Here is a 15,969-nt window from a genome sequence, read left to right on the forward strand (position 1 = left end):
CGGGCAATTCCTCGAATTCTGCTCCATTTCTTTATCCACATACCAAACATGCATGAAACTTACCAGAAAAAGTACAAAAATGTACCGAATTCTGCCAATTTTTCTGCCGGCATTATCCGCAAAGGCCTACCGGACATTCTTACCTGCGGCTCCAGAGTCCAGACCCTAACTCCCCCCTCCCCAAGTGACTTGAAGTCCCAAGGCCCAAGATACAAGGACAGGTAGACGTCTACAGCAGATCCTGTCTTTTGTAGTCCTGATTCACTCAAAAACAGCTGAACTAGCAAAAGCTGAAAGAGTAAAAAAAAAAGCCTGGGCCTGGCTGGGACTCGACCGACCACCACTCCACCAAGGCACCATGCATGGTAGATCTACTATCTACCACTCTCCAGATCTACCATCATACCAGATGTACCGCCCATGTAATGCATGGACCGGCAGCAGTCCAGCACATATCGTCATAAGTAAGTGATTACTCTAATTTCAGAAATTTTCGGTGCTCAATATTTTCGGTATGAGGGCAACAGGCCAGGTTAGGTGAACAGAAATTTTCGGTACAGAGAAGCAGTTCCCTATTGATTATGTGTGTTAGTATTTGTTCGGTGTATTGAAATTTTAGGTATGAAACAGACGCACCGAAAGTACTGAAAATAAATAACAGTACACCGAAAATTTGTGAAATTACAGTAGTTCATAACCCGCACGTACCATGCCTACAACTAATTACTTACAAGTGTGGGCAGTGCAGCTGTCCTGCTACAGAGGCAGTGACACTATGACAGTAGATCTACCATGCACGTAGCTGCTGATGTAGATCTACCGCGCGCCGTCGGAGCGTCGGCGTTTTCATGGTTTATCCGACCGTAGACCTGCAGGCTGTAGACAGTGTAGTGTAGGCTGTATGATCAGAATGACGATCACCTAGTATGGCTACATGGAACGAACACATCAGACAAAACCGAAATCGCGCGGCAAGACGTGTTTCAGTTGCACATCTGCGTAGCCCTCATCACTACGCGTGCGTGTGCTGCTCTGGATCGATCTTTGCCGATTCGTCAACATCGCTCATTGTTGCTGTTGTGCAGATAATTATAGTATCATCGTATTCGTGTTCTCGCCATCAACACTCAGCCAATCATCCAGCATGGTAAGTCTGCCAAGTAATGTTTCCCTGGCTTTCACTGACTTGCTATGCAGTAGCGTAACAGAAGCTACGCTCGCCAGCACGCGGTTTGGCAGTGGCGGTATTTGTGGTGAAAACCCCCTGACAGAAATGGCAGAGTTGGAAGGAGCGTGGGTGGTGGGCGAAGAAGGGAACATCGTTCTATCGAGTAACTGTATTTTTCAGACGCTGCATGCATTCCATGCTTTCGTTGTCATTTGCTTGGTGATCGATCGCTGCACGACAACAAATGCTTGCATAACTCTGAGCCTGCATGCACTGAGTGCACAGCTGTGGCCAGAGAAGCTTCTCACGCCTGCATGCAGTCCGGCGAACAACGTTTTATCCATGTGTGTTGCTCTACAAGTGTTGCGTGGTGGCGATTGGGGGAGGCATGCCTGTCCCGGCATATGACCCACAGCAGCAAGCGGGGCCAACACTGCCAATAGACCAAATAGTAGGAATCTTGTTCTTGCTATATGTGAATCGCAGTGCTAGGGGTCGACGAAGAAATCGCGCTAACGGTTATCAGGTCCGCTTTACACATAGCTGTGCGCCTGTTGTCAGAGCTGGAGGGATGAGGTGCCTTGGAGGCTGGGGCCAAGGAAACTTCTTCGCCCGTTCTAGTTGATGATCTTGCCATTCGGACGGCACAGGGTAGTTAGACGCGCTACATACATGATGTATGGCCTATGCGTGCTATGGCAGAGTAGATCTACGTTGCAATCATGAATTCAGTAATGATTGTACTTCTTAGGTGGTTGCCACGTTTCGCGTGAGTCATGCCATGACACGACCTTGCCAAACTGCTACACAACACTCAACAGGCGCATGAGTAACTGGCTAGCTGCTACCGTTATGATTTCTATAGTCACCTTTCTGATTCACTCCCACATTCGTCATTCCTCGTGAAAACATAGCAGTACAGAGTCTTTTCAGAATCTGAACTGTAGCAGCCAGTGGTGCTAGTGGTGCTAGTGGAGCTAGTGGAGCTTCCCCTGACAAGCCAGGGGTATAACACTGTCACTGTGGCAGCACAATGCCACAATTATTGTCTCCTTTTCCTGTTTTGGCAGAACACACTATGCCAGGCTTCCATCCAGCTTTATGGAGGGGGGGGGGGGGGTTAGAACATGTCGATGTGGATGTGTTCTTGGAGGATTATCGGCCCAGCATCCAGCCAGCGAGTGTGTGCGCGCTCGTGTGTGTGTGTGGGGGGGGGGGTTACGACATTTCGTTTTGTTTGGCATGGAATAGGGACATGCAATTTGTGCGTTCAGACTAGCAACTACTAACTGTTACTTGGGTATGGTGCACGAATACCCGACGACTCACGACAGACGAATAGTAGAAGACTAGTATGATGTGCTTCTGGTGTTTTCTGGCGGCTTATTGGCTCTTTATTGGCTCTGTTGAGATGTTGATACTGCCACGGTTTGATTAGCATGTTGGTGCTGGTGCTGTGTGTGTGTGTGTGTGCGTGTGTGCGTGCGCGTGTGTGTATATATAAATATGTGACTGTGTGCGTGTGTTTGCAGCGTGAAGTAGTATCACTGCACATTGGCCAAGCCGGTGTTCAAATCGGCAATGCCTGCTGGGAGTTGTACTGCCTTGAGCATGGTGAGAGATAGCGTATACACAGCAAGAACGGGCCACGATCATGTGTTTGTGTGATACCCAGACTACAGTCATATCAGTAGGGCACTGTCCCAGAAAGACAGGCCGGATGCAGTGTTCGAACCCCGCCCATGGATTCTTCTTGTGCAGCACGTAGCAGTGTTGCTTAGCGGTGTCGGTAGCTGGACACAGGCTACTACATACTCACACGTATTACCTGTGCTTTCACCTATGCCGGCCATGGACATGGGGATAGTCACATACTCACACGTATTACCTGTGCTTTTCACCTATGCCGGCCATGGACATGGGGATAGTCACATACTCACACGTATTACCTGTGCTTTTCACCTATGCCGGCCATGGACATGGGGATAGTCACATACTCACACGTATTACCTGTGCTTTCACCTATGCCGGCCATGGACATGGGGATAGTCACATACTCACACGTATTACCTGTGCTTTTCACCTATGCCGGCCATGGACATGGGGATAGTCACATACTCACACGTATTACCTGTGCTTTTCACCTATGCCGGCCATGGACATGGGGATAGTCACATACTCACACGTATTACCTGTGCTTTTCACCTATGCCGGCCATGGACATGGGGATAGTCACATACTCACACGTATTACCTGTGCTTTTCACCTATGCTGGCCATGGACATAGGGATAGTCCCATACTCATTAGAATGTGGTAGAATGCGAGCAGACAACATTGTTCCTGATTGAACGTTGTAGCCACAACAGTTGCCATCTCATTCTCTTCACCAAAGATACATGTAGTACTCAGTGACACTGCGCTACCAGCCAAGTGCAAGTCGGTGTGGGCATACGCGTACATGTATATTGCATGCAGAGTCTCTTTGCAGATTTATTAATTTGCATGGAATTGTGGTATGGTTGCTACACAGGCTTTGACGCAAGCGGTATGCGGACGGATGAATCCGGTGCAACCAGCGAGAAGGAGTCCTTTGGCACGTTCTTCATGGAGACCGGCTCGGGCAAGCATGTGCCGCGTGCCGTGTTTGCTGACCTGGAATCCTCTGTAATCGGTGAGTCACGATGCCTTCGCTCCTGTTGCTGGCTAGATCAGTTGCACCACTCCACATACTATGCCACGCAGTGTGTGCTTTTTGCTGAGCATGGACAATATAGCAGCACTCAGCAGGTATCGGTCAGTGTGTGAAGCTGAGCGCGTGTGAAGCTCTGTGTGTGTGTGTGTGTGTGTGTGTGTGTGTGTGTGTGTGTGTACGTGCGTGCATGTGTGCATGTGCGTGTTTTCGTACCTGACAGTGGAGTAGGAAAGATGTTTGTCTGACTGACCAGCCGGCAATGCACAGAAAGTGCAGCCAATAGTGAAGCATCCTGACGAGCACAAGTAGCTTTTCATTGCTTTGCCATGTCACGGTTCTGTACGAGTATGCTGCAATACCCTCAGATGATCAGGAAAGGCAATGCACAGTGCATAGCTTCCGTGCTGTTGTGGTTTGAATCCTGTGTGGGTATGCGCACATAACATAAAGTTGTGCTATATACCGTAAAGTCGCGGATAAAAGCCGGGCTTATAAGCACATAAGCCGGTTTCTGCATCAGGCTTCAATGCAAACCAGGCTTGTATGCAAACCAGGCTTATATGCACCACTGATATTTTTGCCAGGCTTGTATGCACATCGGCCGATCCGGGCTTGCATAGAAGCCAGGCTTCTACCCGCGACACGCGTAGATCTACCACTGACTACCGGTATGGCGGCAGTTTTACTATGCACTGTACATAGCGCATACACTCTTGACCTACCCGATCCGCGCTTGCATAGAAGCCAGGCTTCTACGCGCGACAGGCTTATATGCATTTGACCCGTTTGATTTTCAGGCTTCTATCCGCGATGTGCTTGTATGCAAACCCGGCTTTTATCCGCGACTTTACGGTACGTATACCTTGTACGGTAGCATGTCCTGTGATATATTGCTTTTGTTCAGACTCTGTAAGAACCGGTCCGCACCGCAGTCTCTACCACCCCGATCAGCTCATTACTGGCAAAGAGGATGCTGCTAACAACTATGCTCGAGGCCACTACACGGTCGGCAAGGAAAAGATCGAAGAAATCTTGGAGCGAATTGCCAAGCTGGTGAGTGGGCAAGTCACTGGTATTGCTGTGTTGTGTGTGTTGCTCAAGTACGTGTTGATAACCTCCAGCCAGACGCAAGCTAGGCGTCTGTAGTCCGTTTCCAGTGCTCATACCGCTTGTAACTCTGTTCAAGATTTTGCTTATTATCTGAAGTACTTATCTGGCTTGAGGGTAGAACGAGAGGGGTTGCCAGAAAGGTGGAGGCGGCCGATCTCAACATGGAGCTGGCTATGAAAATGATGGATATGAGTGTCATACACACATCCTAATGGATCCCGCTGTATAACTGGAATGAGCGAGAGTCTGTGACATAGCGCACCTCTAGTCTGTTTGCATTGCTGACAAATCATATGATTTGTCGGCCACCATCTGAAAGTTATCCTTCTGCCCAAAAACTGATCCGAAAACGAGTTTTAAAAGGTTTTCCCGATTTTGACGCAACTGTCTTGTGATAAGATTGATTACTGTGTACAGTAGGCTTGCATCTGGAGAAAGAGTCCGATTTCGGATGGACATTATGTAGCAGAATTGGTTTGCATCATCGTGCGAGTCGTTCACTACTGCCGGGCTTGTTTTCTCACCAACATGCAGACGGATCAGTGTGACGGTTTGCAAGGATTTCTCATCTTCCACTCGTTTGGCGGCGGCACTGGCAGCGGCTTGACCTCACTGCTCATGGAGCGCTTGTCCGTGGACTATGGCAAGAAGAGTAAGCTGCAGTTCCTCATCTATCCTGCACCGGAGACGGCAACAGCGGTGGTGGAGCCGTACAACAGTGTACTGGCGGCACACACAACACTGGAACACTCCGACTGCTCCTTTGTGATGGACAACCAGGCCATCTTTGGACTTTGCAAGAAACAGCTGTCGATCGAGCGGCCGTCCTACTCGCACTTGAACCATTTGATTGCGCAGGTAAGGGTGGTGCTGTTGTCTGGGTTTTAGAATGCTAGTTACGCGATGTCTATCTATTTCACGTACTTACCCTGAGAGCTAGACACAAGGCATGCACGGAAATACTAACTTTTCTTACTGGAGGGTTAGGAGACGTTCCTCACTGAACTTCTATCTACTATGGGTCGACAAGCAATTCATTCAAGAATGCATGCGCGCGAAGAGTGTATATTTTGCCAGTCAGTTTTCTTGGAGAATTTGACTCAGTGTGTGGTGTTGCTTGATTTGGCTTATGCACCAGCCTGTGTCTGCTTCTGCTTTGTCTCTGTAACGATACGGTGAATAGGTGGTATCGTCGATCACCGCGTCGCTGCGTTTTCAGGGCTCGCTTAACGTGGACCTGAACGAGTTCCAGACAAACTTGGTCCCTTACCCGCGCATCCACTTCCCCCTGGTGTCCTTCAATCCACTAGTGTCTGCTGACAAGTCCCATCATGAATTACACAGTGCTGGTGACATAACCAATGCTTGCTTTGAGGCTAGTAACCAGATGGTGACGTGTGATCCCAAGATGGGAAAGTATATGGTAAGTGTTGCTAACAACGTGTCTTTGGCGGTGCAGTTTGGACGCGTGCATGCACAGTGTGTGTGTGTGTGTGTGTGTGTGTGTGTGTGTGTGTCTGCGCTGTAAAGGACCTCCGCTCACGAGACCTTGAAGCGGACTGGTACAGAGTGGCCTGTGACTCTCGCCCAGACTGGAGGTTGGCTTACACCTCGGACGCCCCGGATCCCCTCGTACCGGCACCAGTGACTTGTTTCACATGCGCCCGGCACTTCGCACGTCAGGGTGACCTCGCTAGGCACAAGTGCACGGCTGAACGGCAGAAGCCGGTTTCGGAGCAGAGAGGTGCATGTCAGTGCCCTCGGTGTCATCGCTGGTTCCGGAGCCGCGGAGGCTTGGCTGTGCATCGTTGCTCCGCTTCTACCTCGTGCCCAGTACCGATCGAACCAGCTGCTGTTGTCACCGGTGACACTACCGCTCGGAGTTGCTGCAATGCTCACTGTGGCACCTGCAATCGTTGTTTCCGCTCAACCCAGGGACGCAACCGCCATCGCTGTTCAACGCACTGCCACCGACCAACGGCCAGAGAACGGGACAAGTTCCCGCATATGTGTATCTGCTCTCGCCGGTTCCGACTAGTCTCGCATCTGGAGCGCCATCGGGTGGCGTGCTCTTTCTCTCTCTCTGCTGCCCCTCCGGGGCCCACGTGACCCTAGTGGTAGTGGCTCTACAGGACAGGACAGGTGTGTGTGTGTGTGTGTGTGTGTGTGTGTGTGTGCGTGCGTGCGTGTGTGTACGTGCATGCGTGTGTGTGGTGGTGAGAATATGACAGTCTCTTTTGTGCGTGTGATGGATACGTTCTGGTGATCCATGGGCATGGCACTTGTACTGTCTAACCCTGTTTATTGTTAGCTGTATTGAGGAGCAGAACTTCGCAAACAAGGCTATTCTACATGAACTAAAGTGCACGGTTTCTACATCGCCTCTCCACTCTCCAGGCTTGCTGTCTCCTGTATCGAGGTGACGTGCAACCGAAGGATGTCAACCAAGCCATCGGTATGATCAAGAACAAGAAGACGGTGCAGTTTGTGGACTGGTGCCCGACTGGCTTCAAGATTGGCATCAACACTCAGCCAGTGTCGATCCTGCCCGACGGTATCATGGCACCGGTGAGTGAGGTGACATGCTAGTCAGGCCATGGTTAGGCATGTAAGCATAGCATGCGGCTCACACCCCCAAGAGTGTGCAACTCCTGCTATGGGGTCTGCGGCAGCAGAACATCACATCACGTGACGAACTCGTACGCATTATTTGCACCCTGTGCATGATGGATACAGGGTTCAACTCTCTTGTGGTCACTTTGCACTGTTTGCCAGCGTAACCCACTGAGCAGTTCTGTCATGTGATCACTGGTGGGGAAGTTCTGCCGTCGCAATACTGGATAGAGGTTGTGCAGGCAGTTGCACACTCTTGCGGGTTACGTACTCTTGCTGTTAGCACAGCATGCTTGAACACAACGCGAGTCAGCAAAGCAGAGTGAAGTTCAACATGCACCATGCATGCATGTACTGTAGGTGACACAGCAAGTATCATAGTAGCTTGGGGTACTGTACTATTGCTGTGAAGCTTGACTGGCAGCAATGTATGTGAGGGGTGCGTTTGAGGGAAATGATATTACGAACAAAACGGATGTGGCGCCCAATGTGCCGATATACTATTGGGGATTTGTTTGAGGTTTTGTTGTTGCTGCTGCTGCTGCTGCTGTTGTTGTTGTTGTTGCTGCTGCTGTTGCTGCTGCTGCTGTGGGCTCTCTTTTGGTTTGCGTATAGAATCAAGATTATTCCTACGTTGAACACATTCATTTTACTCGATTAGAGAACTTAGAATGGCGATAATGAACTGCACGTGCTGTTCAATGTAGGCTGTAGTGCTCAACTAATACTTGTAGTGATCTGTGTGTGTTTGTGTTCTGGTGATGCAGATCAAGAGAGCCGTATGCATGCTGTCCAACAATACCTCCATTGCTAGTGCTTGGGAACGTCTTGACCACAAGTTTGACTTGATGTATGCCAAGAGAGCTTTTGTTCACTGGTGAGTTGACATCCTCACAACAATGTCACTGGAGTATAGGACAATACACAATACGCACGCACGCGTGCACACAGCCACGCAGACACACACACACAGACTCTGTCTCTGTGAGTCTCTCCGTCTGTCTGTCTGTCCTCACGTGTTTTTTGTCGCTGTGCTCCATGCAGGTATGTTGGAGAAGGTATGGAGGAGGGCGAATTCTCTGAAGCCCGTGAAGACATGGCCGCATTGGAAAAGGATTATGAGGAGATTGGACAGGAAACAGTTGAAGGTGACGGTGGCGCTGACGATGAAGAGTTCTAAGGATACGTGTGCTCAAACTGTTACCTGCCCTCTACATGTACATGTATGTGCGTCTCTTTCCGTCGGATATCACCACCAATCTACACTCCTATCACCCCTCCTCGGCAAACACACTTCACACTGAGCCCACAGCTTCAGGTTCCAGTGATCCGAGCGTTGTCTAGCGTCTGAATTCTATCGACCATTACAGGTTTATCAAAGTGCCTTCGCCTGTCTTTCCAGTTTGTTTCTTCTTCTCTGCTTGTTCACATTGCGGAAATCAATAGCTGATCGAATGATAGCATAGGTCCAATAATGTTCTCCTTTTTCCCCCTTTTATTTTAGTTGTATGTGAATCATAACCAACCAAGACTCGAGAGGTTCATTACCCAGGTCTGTGATGCAGTGCCTGCACCAACACCTGCCTGCACCACGGTTCAGAGTACAATATGAATAACCCAGTCATGCTATGTGTACCATGATACAGTGGATGTACACGCACAGTGTCAGTCCAACTCCAAGTCTCAACTGAAAGAGTGTGCCCTCAATGGCCAGCATTGGGACAGGCAAAACAAAATAATGTACCGGTACAATCATGTACTGGCAAATGGTTTAGCAGACACTGTGGGGGGGGGGGGGGGGGGCATGCACAGTCAGTCTGCAAGAGAGTTACAAGACACACAAGGCCACAGAAAAGGCACATCCGTTGGTACATTATAGTAAAGGGCCAGGTCTCCTCGCTGCACTCGTGTTCTGTATGTGAATAGTTGCAGCAATAGCACTGTTAGTATAGTAAGTGTAACTGGCTAAATGGAGCACCGGCCTGATCAGTTTGTGTGGACAGTCTATAATCTATATGTATCCACTTGATCAGTGTGTATTGACCGTCTAGTGTGCAGCCAGTGTGCAGCCAGTGTGCAGCCAGTGTGCAGCCAGCAGCCAGTGTTACAGTGTACAGTGTGGTAGTACGCGGCAAACAGAACGCCGGGTGATGCGATGGCCAGGAAAGCCGAAGCGTTCTTGTAACACGTGTTGGCATCTGCACTGAAGTGATAGTGTTGCAGCAGTCTCACACATGCAGTAGCTACTGTGCATGTGACACAGCCATCGCTAGGCTGCACGTACTGATGATGGAACGGGCTACCACAGGGCAGAAACGAATGACGTAGCCACCGCCACTACCACAACGATACGCTCACTCATTCGTTGTCTTTGCTGCAGTAGTGTTGTGTCAAGCAGTCATGCACTGAGAGCAAGTCAGCTGGTCTTGTCTACGCGGTGGGCACATAGTTGAGCGTTGGCACTATACCTTGGTCAGTCAGTTCCCCTGGCTCCGGGTACATTCACCATGTTGTAGATATCCGGCTGGTGCACAATATCTGGTAGGTCACGCACAGTCTACACCTGGGAAAAGGCAGATCACGAACAGTCCACCTTGGGAAAAGGCAGATCACGAACAGTCCACCTTGGGAAAAGGCAGATCACGAACAGTCCACCTTGGGAAAAGGCAGATCACGAACAGTCCACCTTGGGAAAAGGCAGATCACGAACAGTCCACCTTGGGAAAAGGCAGATCACGAACAGTCCACCTTGGGAAAAGGCAGATCACGCACAGTCTACCTTGGGAAAAGGCAATGTGTTCCACATAGTATTGCAGTAACCGGCACTATGGATGATTACTATATCGGCCCTGTCACAGCTCAACATCAAACGACCCTCAAAAGACAGGTACACAATCGTTGGTACTAGTGCGTGTAGCTTAGCACTGTGCCAGTGCAATCGGCAGTGTGATGCCTGTACTGTGGCTACGACTGAGAACACACATCCCGTTGAATACCGCCACCTCACCTCCACACTCACATCGTTTCCTTCACACGTTTACCCAGTAGAAGGAGAGCGACTCTCAAACACTCGGCAAACAAATCCACCGGCGCCTGGACAGGTTTTTTTGATGGATGCAAGCGGCAATACAGCCTATACTCACTGCCCGCATCTACAGACAAGACGAGGGCTTGCTCACAGCACTGACTGGCTGCATTATAGGCTGGTGATGGCAAGTGAACATGATACAGCGCACCAACACGGCACAGCGCCAGCGTACGGTATTGCCCTCAGCGCCCGGGGGGGGGGTCTCAATCTCCGGCATCATAGCTCAGCTTATCTCTGATGCGTTGCTGCTTCACTCTCAGCTTGTTGACATACCGTGCACAGCTGGTCTTTCTCCGTGGACACGAAGACACGGCAGCGATCGCAGTACTGGCCGGAAGGCGCTGCAAAACACACGGCGACGTTTCCACTTGCCTCGGCATCATCACCTACGTGTACATGGAACAACGCAATAGAACAAACAACAATCATTCCAGACATGTGTCCAGAACAGTGGAAGCTATATGGCAGCATTGCATGGTGTCCAGAACAGTGGAAGCTATATGGCAGCATTGCATGGTGTCCAGATGACTATGTCCCCTTCACCAGCTATGTGGGAGCAATGTGTGGTGTCCAGATGATCATGCCCATTGTCCACTCTACCATAGTACAATGATTATGTTGAATACTGAACAGTGCTATGCCAGTGATCTACCATAGCAATGTATTCTACAGAGTACAGACCCTGTATGCGCAGACCCTGTATGCATAGACCCTGTATGCGCAGACCCTGTATGCATAGACCCTGTATGCATAGACCCTGTATGTACGGACCCTGTATGCATAGACCCTGTATGCACCGACCTTGTATGTACCGACCCTGTATGGACAGACCCTGTATGGACAGACCATGTATGGACAGACCCTGTGCAGACCCTGTATGGACAGATCCTGTACATGTATGCACAGACCCGGCGTATGGATCTACAGCCACAGCAATGCATGCTACATACCCTGCATAATGTTGCCTGATTGGATCCACTGACCCAGTCAGCAATATACACAAGTAACAAGACAAACCGTTCTAGTGTACAGCAAACTCACCAACATGCAAGAGCTGGACTGGAGAGGACACCATGCCAGCGGGTGATTTGCGTGCACCATCAACGTCAGAGACATGCTCTACAAACGCACGATTGCACTTTAGAATTTCAGCCAGCTGTGTCAGCGCCATTCTGCCCTCGGAGCCGTTCAGCAATTGTAGCCGATCGTGCAGTCGCTTGTTGTCGACTTTGATGAAGAGATCGCAGCGCTTATCTCCGGCATGAGTGGCCCAGTGGCTGGCCGCTTGATGCACCAAGTCCAGAACGCTCAACGCAAGCTGCATCGTCTCGATGGCAGCAGTCTTCTCGGCCCACTGAGGGTCTACAAGAGGCCAGCCATGGTGAAACGCGCTAGTTGGCTTCTCTGAGCAATGCACGCGGATAGCAAGTAGACAGTTGAAAGTCAAAACCAGGAGAAACGTCAGCGTCCCCATTCTCGCGTTCAAACCATACACACACTTACTCACCTGCACCTAACTGTACTTCAGTACACCAGCCGCGACAAGACAGACAACAGTGACGATGATAAGCTGATCACAGCAGAGCAAGTACGTTCGTCAAAGCACAGGCCAAACGTAATGTCGAGCACAGCACACACATGATAGCAGTAGCATGTCATTTGCACAGCCAATCGCCAGCCAGGTACAGAGTGATGTGCTCCAGCCAGGTCAAACACTTACAGGATCTTAAGCAGATGCCTGGCTGCTCTAACACAACCAAGCGATACTAATCCACCCAAACTGACATAAGAATACTGTTAATGAACCTGGCGCACAGTGGTCAAGTACGTACAAAGTGTGTACACATTTTGTGGACAACATGGGTGTTGCACTGTGCTTACATCGGCATAGCACCAAAAAGTCGCTTGAAAGCACCCATTTCATCCAGAAAATGTGTACAGGTAAAATCACAATGCCATCGCGCACATGATCCATTGGTTGAACCAGTGCTAGATACTAATAGCTGATGGCACGCACACAAGATCAACACAATAACAAAGAGCAACTCACCAACACCCGTCATCTCGGGATAGCTGTGCACAATTTCCTCCGCCGTGACAGGAACAAACGGAGCTATGAGGCGATGGAGAGCGCTGAGATAGTGATAGAGCACGGTGAGACCAGACGAGCGTTCCGGCGACAGCTTGGGCGAGGAGACCAGCCTGCATGGGTACAGTACAGTACAGTACAGTCAGACCTCGCATAACCACACACATCCGTTTTCCACTAAAATATTCGGATAGGCGAGGGAACCGGGTACTGTAAACCGCCCAATATTCGTGTCACTAAATTTTCGCGATTTCTTAGAACCAGTGAGTTTGCGATGGCAAAAGTTCGCGACGCACAGGGGCCACATACATACCGTATTATCTCTAATATAAGCACAGTCTCCAATAATAGCATGTCTCCAATAATAGCATGTCTCCAATAATAGAACACCTTAGGGCGGCATTCAAAAAATAAAGTGCTCAGTCTCCATTATAAGCACACTGTGTAAATTCATTATCCGTACCGGCGAAAAAACCGTGAAATGTGTGTGTCTGACATGAATTTGGCATGGCAAAATGCCTCTGAAATGAGGTTGAAATAATAATGGAACAGTCTCCAATAGAGGAACGTCTCCATTAATAGCACGGGGCGGAGGTACATTGAAAAAATAAAGGACCGTGCTTATATTAGAGATAATACGGGTACACCCACTGTTGAAGCTTGATTTAACGATGGTTAATATTCGCGTTACGCTCTTCTCGCGAAAATAGCGAACATAAATCCGTCGCGAATATTAGGCAGTTTACAGTAATCAAACACACATACTATATGTATGCATGCCATATGCTGTAAATCGGTGACCAACGATTTTCTTCCGGATGGCGAGGGATGCGGATAAAAGAGGAGCGGATAAGCGGCGAGGTGGTCTGACTATACAGTCACAATGGTAACCAGATCACTGCCATCAGGTCACGGTGCATGAGTGTTGCAGATCAGGTCACGGTGCATGAGTGTTGCAGATCAGGTCACGGTGCATGAGTGTTGCAGATCAGGTCACGGTGCATGAGTGTTGCAGATCAGGTCACGGTGCATGAGTGTTGCAGATCAGGTCACGGTGCAGGAGTGTTGCAGATCAGGTCACGGTGCATGAGTGTTGCAAAAGATGGATCCAAGGGCGAAATTCTAACCCAGCACACCTGTCTTTCCGGGACAGTGCCCCTCAGATTGGGCTACCGGGGATCACACACATGCACACACATACACACACACCCGTGGCTCCTTCTTGTGACACACAGACACAGCACAGTACAGTCAGTACAGTCATGGTAACCAGACCAGATGATCACAGCACAGTACGCACTCAGAATGCAGGTGTTACAGCCCTGAGTAGGGACAATTCCTACCACATGCAGGACCAATGAGACTTGAGCAACTTAGACATCAACGTGTGTGTGTGTGTGTGTGTGTGTGTGTGTGTGTGTGTGTGTGTGCGAGGGGGGGGGGGTACTATTGTAGGCTAGTTTCACTGTACATGTACTGGTCCAGGGGTAACAGCTCTGCACTTCGGGTGGTTTTCACACAGCTTAGCCATGTGTTGTTGTGTCAACAAACATCAAACATGAGCCCTACAGGAGTAGACCTACCTGCCCTTGAGCACGTGAAAGTAGTAGCCTTGAAGGTCGGTCCTGACCAAATTGTGCAGGCTAAAACTGGCATAGGAATATGACATGTCATCCATGTGCCCTGTAAACTGAAGTATATACAGCAGACAGACAGACAGACAGTTATCGAGAGACACACAACCAATCCACAACCAACGAACACCGATTCCTTTTGACAGTAACGTTTTCCGTGAAGTAGTAGACACAGAGGAATCCCGGAGAAAAGTTTCTATCAAAACGAATCGATATGCGTTGGTTGTTGGTCGGTTGTGTATCAGCTATTCGTTTTCGGCTACCTTGGAACCTCCCTACTACCAAGAGTATATAAACAAGAGTGTGCAACTCCGGATCTCTCCTGCATAATCTGCAGATACCCTCGCCCACGGCGGAAATTTTTGTTGACGTCACCTTTTTTCAGAAGAACGCGCATTTCGCCGCAGAGCAGTGTGAGAGCACGTGCTGGGCACCGACCTTGTAGTGTAAAGCCGGCCAAGAGCACGAGGGAAAACTTTCCGAAAGACTCGCAGCTCGTGTGTCGTCGAAAAGATTACGCCAACAAAAAATTCCGCCGTGGGCCTACCCATCCGCGAGTTGCACACTCTTGTTTATCTACTCTTGTTTATCTACTCTTGCTACTACCTATAGATGTTGATGATGAAAAAGAAAGAAAGATGTACATGTACATGAGGTTGATCAGCCATTACACTGTAGACTAGGTCATACCGTGGAGATGAAGTCGTGTAGCTTGTACAGCATATAGGCATCCAGAGGCAGCAAGCGATCATGAGCGACTAGCTGTGTGTTCACATCATAGCCCTGCAGGTGCTGCAGCATGAAGCGAGCACTCCTACGTATCTGCACATGCACAAACACACACACACGCATACACGTACGTACGCACAGGCACACACACACACACTCGTACGCAAATACATGCACACACACACACGCCAAGTGAACACACACTCACACGCACGCACACACACATACACACACACACACTCACACGCACGCACACACACATACACATACACGCACGCACACCTCAGACCTGCCCATCGCGGAAGCGATGATAGCGAACAGCTATGTTAGACATAGCAACTTGTGCTGGGATTACCTGATGATGAATACGGTCTTAGTCTTACTCTTAGATCCATGCTGCTGAAGGTGACAATTACTCCTCTGGTTAGAACAATAACTTGGCGACATGTCACGTGCATACAGTGTTAGGTCTAGCCATGAATGATACCCAATAGCATAAATCGTCATTGTGTACTGTTGCCGACTGGCCCTTTGCATTTCCCGCTGTCATGCTTGCGGTCCGTTGTTTCATACATAGCTAGCTAGCTGGCTTTCCAAGCTGCGTCGCGTTATCATGGTTATGTTCTGCTGTACGTGCAGTCTGCGCTGCGTACCGTGCGGGTACGATTTAGTTCCGGTTTAGGTCAAGTGAAGTACTACTACTACTAGTAGTTCCGAGATCATGGCTTTTTGTTAGTTCTCTTTTTTTCCTTGTAGTGACAAATGTAAGCTAAATAAAACGTCTTGGTTGTGTGGCCGCTTGGGTTGGGTCACAGGGGCTTTGCCATCATTCCACTACAGTTTCT

The 15,969-nt window shown here is 49.5% G+C and overlaps 2 protein-coding genes and 1 long non-coding RNA gene across 4 annotated transcripts in view; 1 reads left to right on the top strand and 2 right to left on the bottom strand.

Annotated features, from left to right (window-relative positions):
* The first annotated feature begins 973 nt into the window (after positions 1 to 973).
* Positions 974 to 9,115, top strand: LOC135813800 (tubulin alpha-1A chain-like). Its single transcript, XM_065326809.1, has 9 exons — positions 974 to 1,147; positions 2,701 to 2,782; positions 3,700 to 3,840; positions 4,766 to 4,914; positions 5,506 to 5,829; positions 6,155 to 6,394; positions 7,369 to 7,539; positions 8,352 to 8,461; positions 8,629 to 9,115. The coding sequence occupies exons 1-9, from the start codon at positions 1,145 to 1,147 to the stop codon at positions 8,762 to 8,764; spliced, it is 1,356 nt and encodes a 451-aa protein (XP_065182881.1). The 5' UTR covers positions 974 to 1,144; the 3' UTR covers positions 8,765 to 9,115.
* A 157-nt stretch (positions 9,116 to 9,272) lies between these two features.
* LOC135813804 (uncharacterized) lies at positions 9,273 to 10,605 on the bottom strand. The gene is made up of 2 exons (XR_010553132.1): positions 10,302 to 10,605; positions 9,273 to 10,177 (listed from the first exon to the last, which is right to left on the bottom strand). It is a non-coding gene; the product is annotated as an uncharacterized LOC135813804 (long non-coding RNA).
* Positions 10,606 to 10,615: 10 nt separating this feature from the next.
* LOC135813797 (probable isoleucine--tRNA ligase, mitochondrial) overlaps positions 10,616 to 15,969 on the bottom strand; it is a 31,623-nt gene continuing 26,269 nt past the window's right edge. For both annotated transcript variants that reach the window (XM_065326804.1, XM_065326805.1), the window contains 5 exons: positions 15,086 to 15,217; positions 14,345 to 14,451; positions 12,723 to 12,874; positions 11,714 to 12,076; positions 10,616 to 11,058 (listed from right to left, as the gene is read on the bottom strand). In XM_065326804.1, coding sequence (XP_065182876.1) covers positions 10,901 to 11,058; positions 11,714 to 12,076; positions 12,723 to 12,874; positions 14,345 to 14,451; positions 15,086 to 15,217 — 912 coding nt within the window. In that variant the 3' untranslated portion in view covers positions 10,616 to 10,900. The remainder of the gene's footprint in view (positions 11,059 to 11,713; positions 12,077 to 12,722; positions 12,875 to 14,344; positions 14,452 to 15,085; positions 15,218 to 15,969) is intronic.

This window comes from Sycon ciliatum, chromosome 4 (genome assembly GCF_964019385.1).
Source record: "Sycon ciliatum chromosome 4, ocSycCili1.1, whole genome shotgun sequence".
NCBI lineage: Eukaryota > Metazoa > Porifera > Calcarea > Leucosolenida > Sycettidae > Sycon > Sycon ciliatum.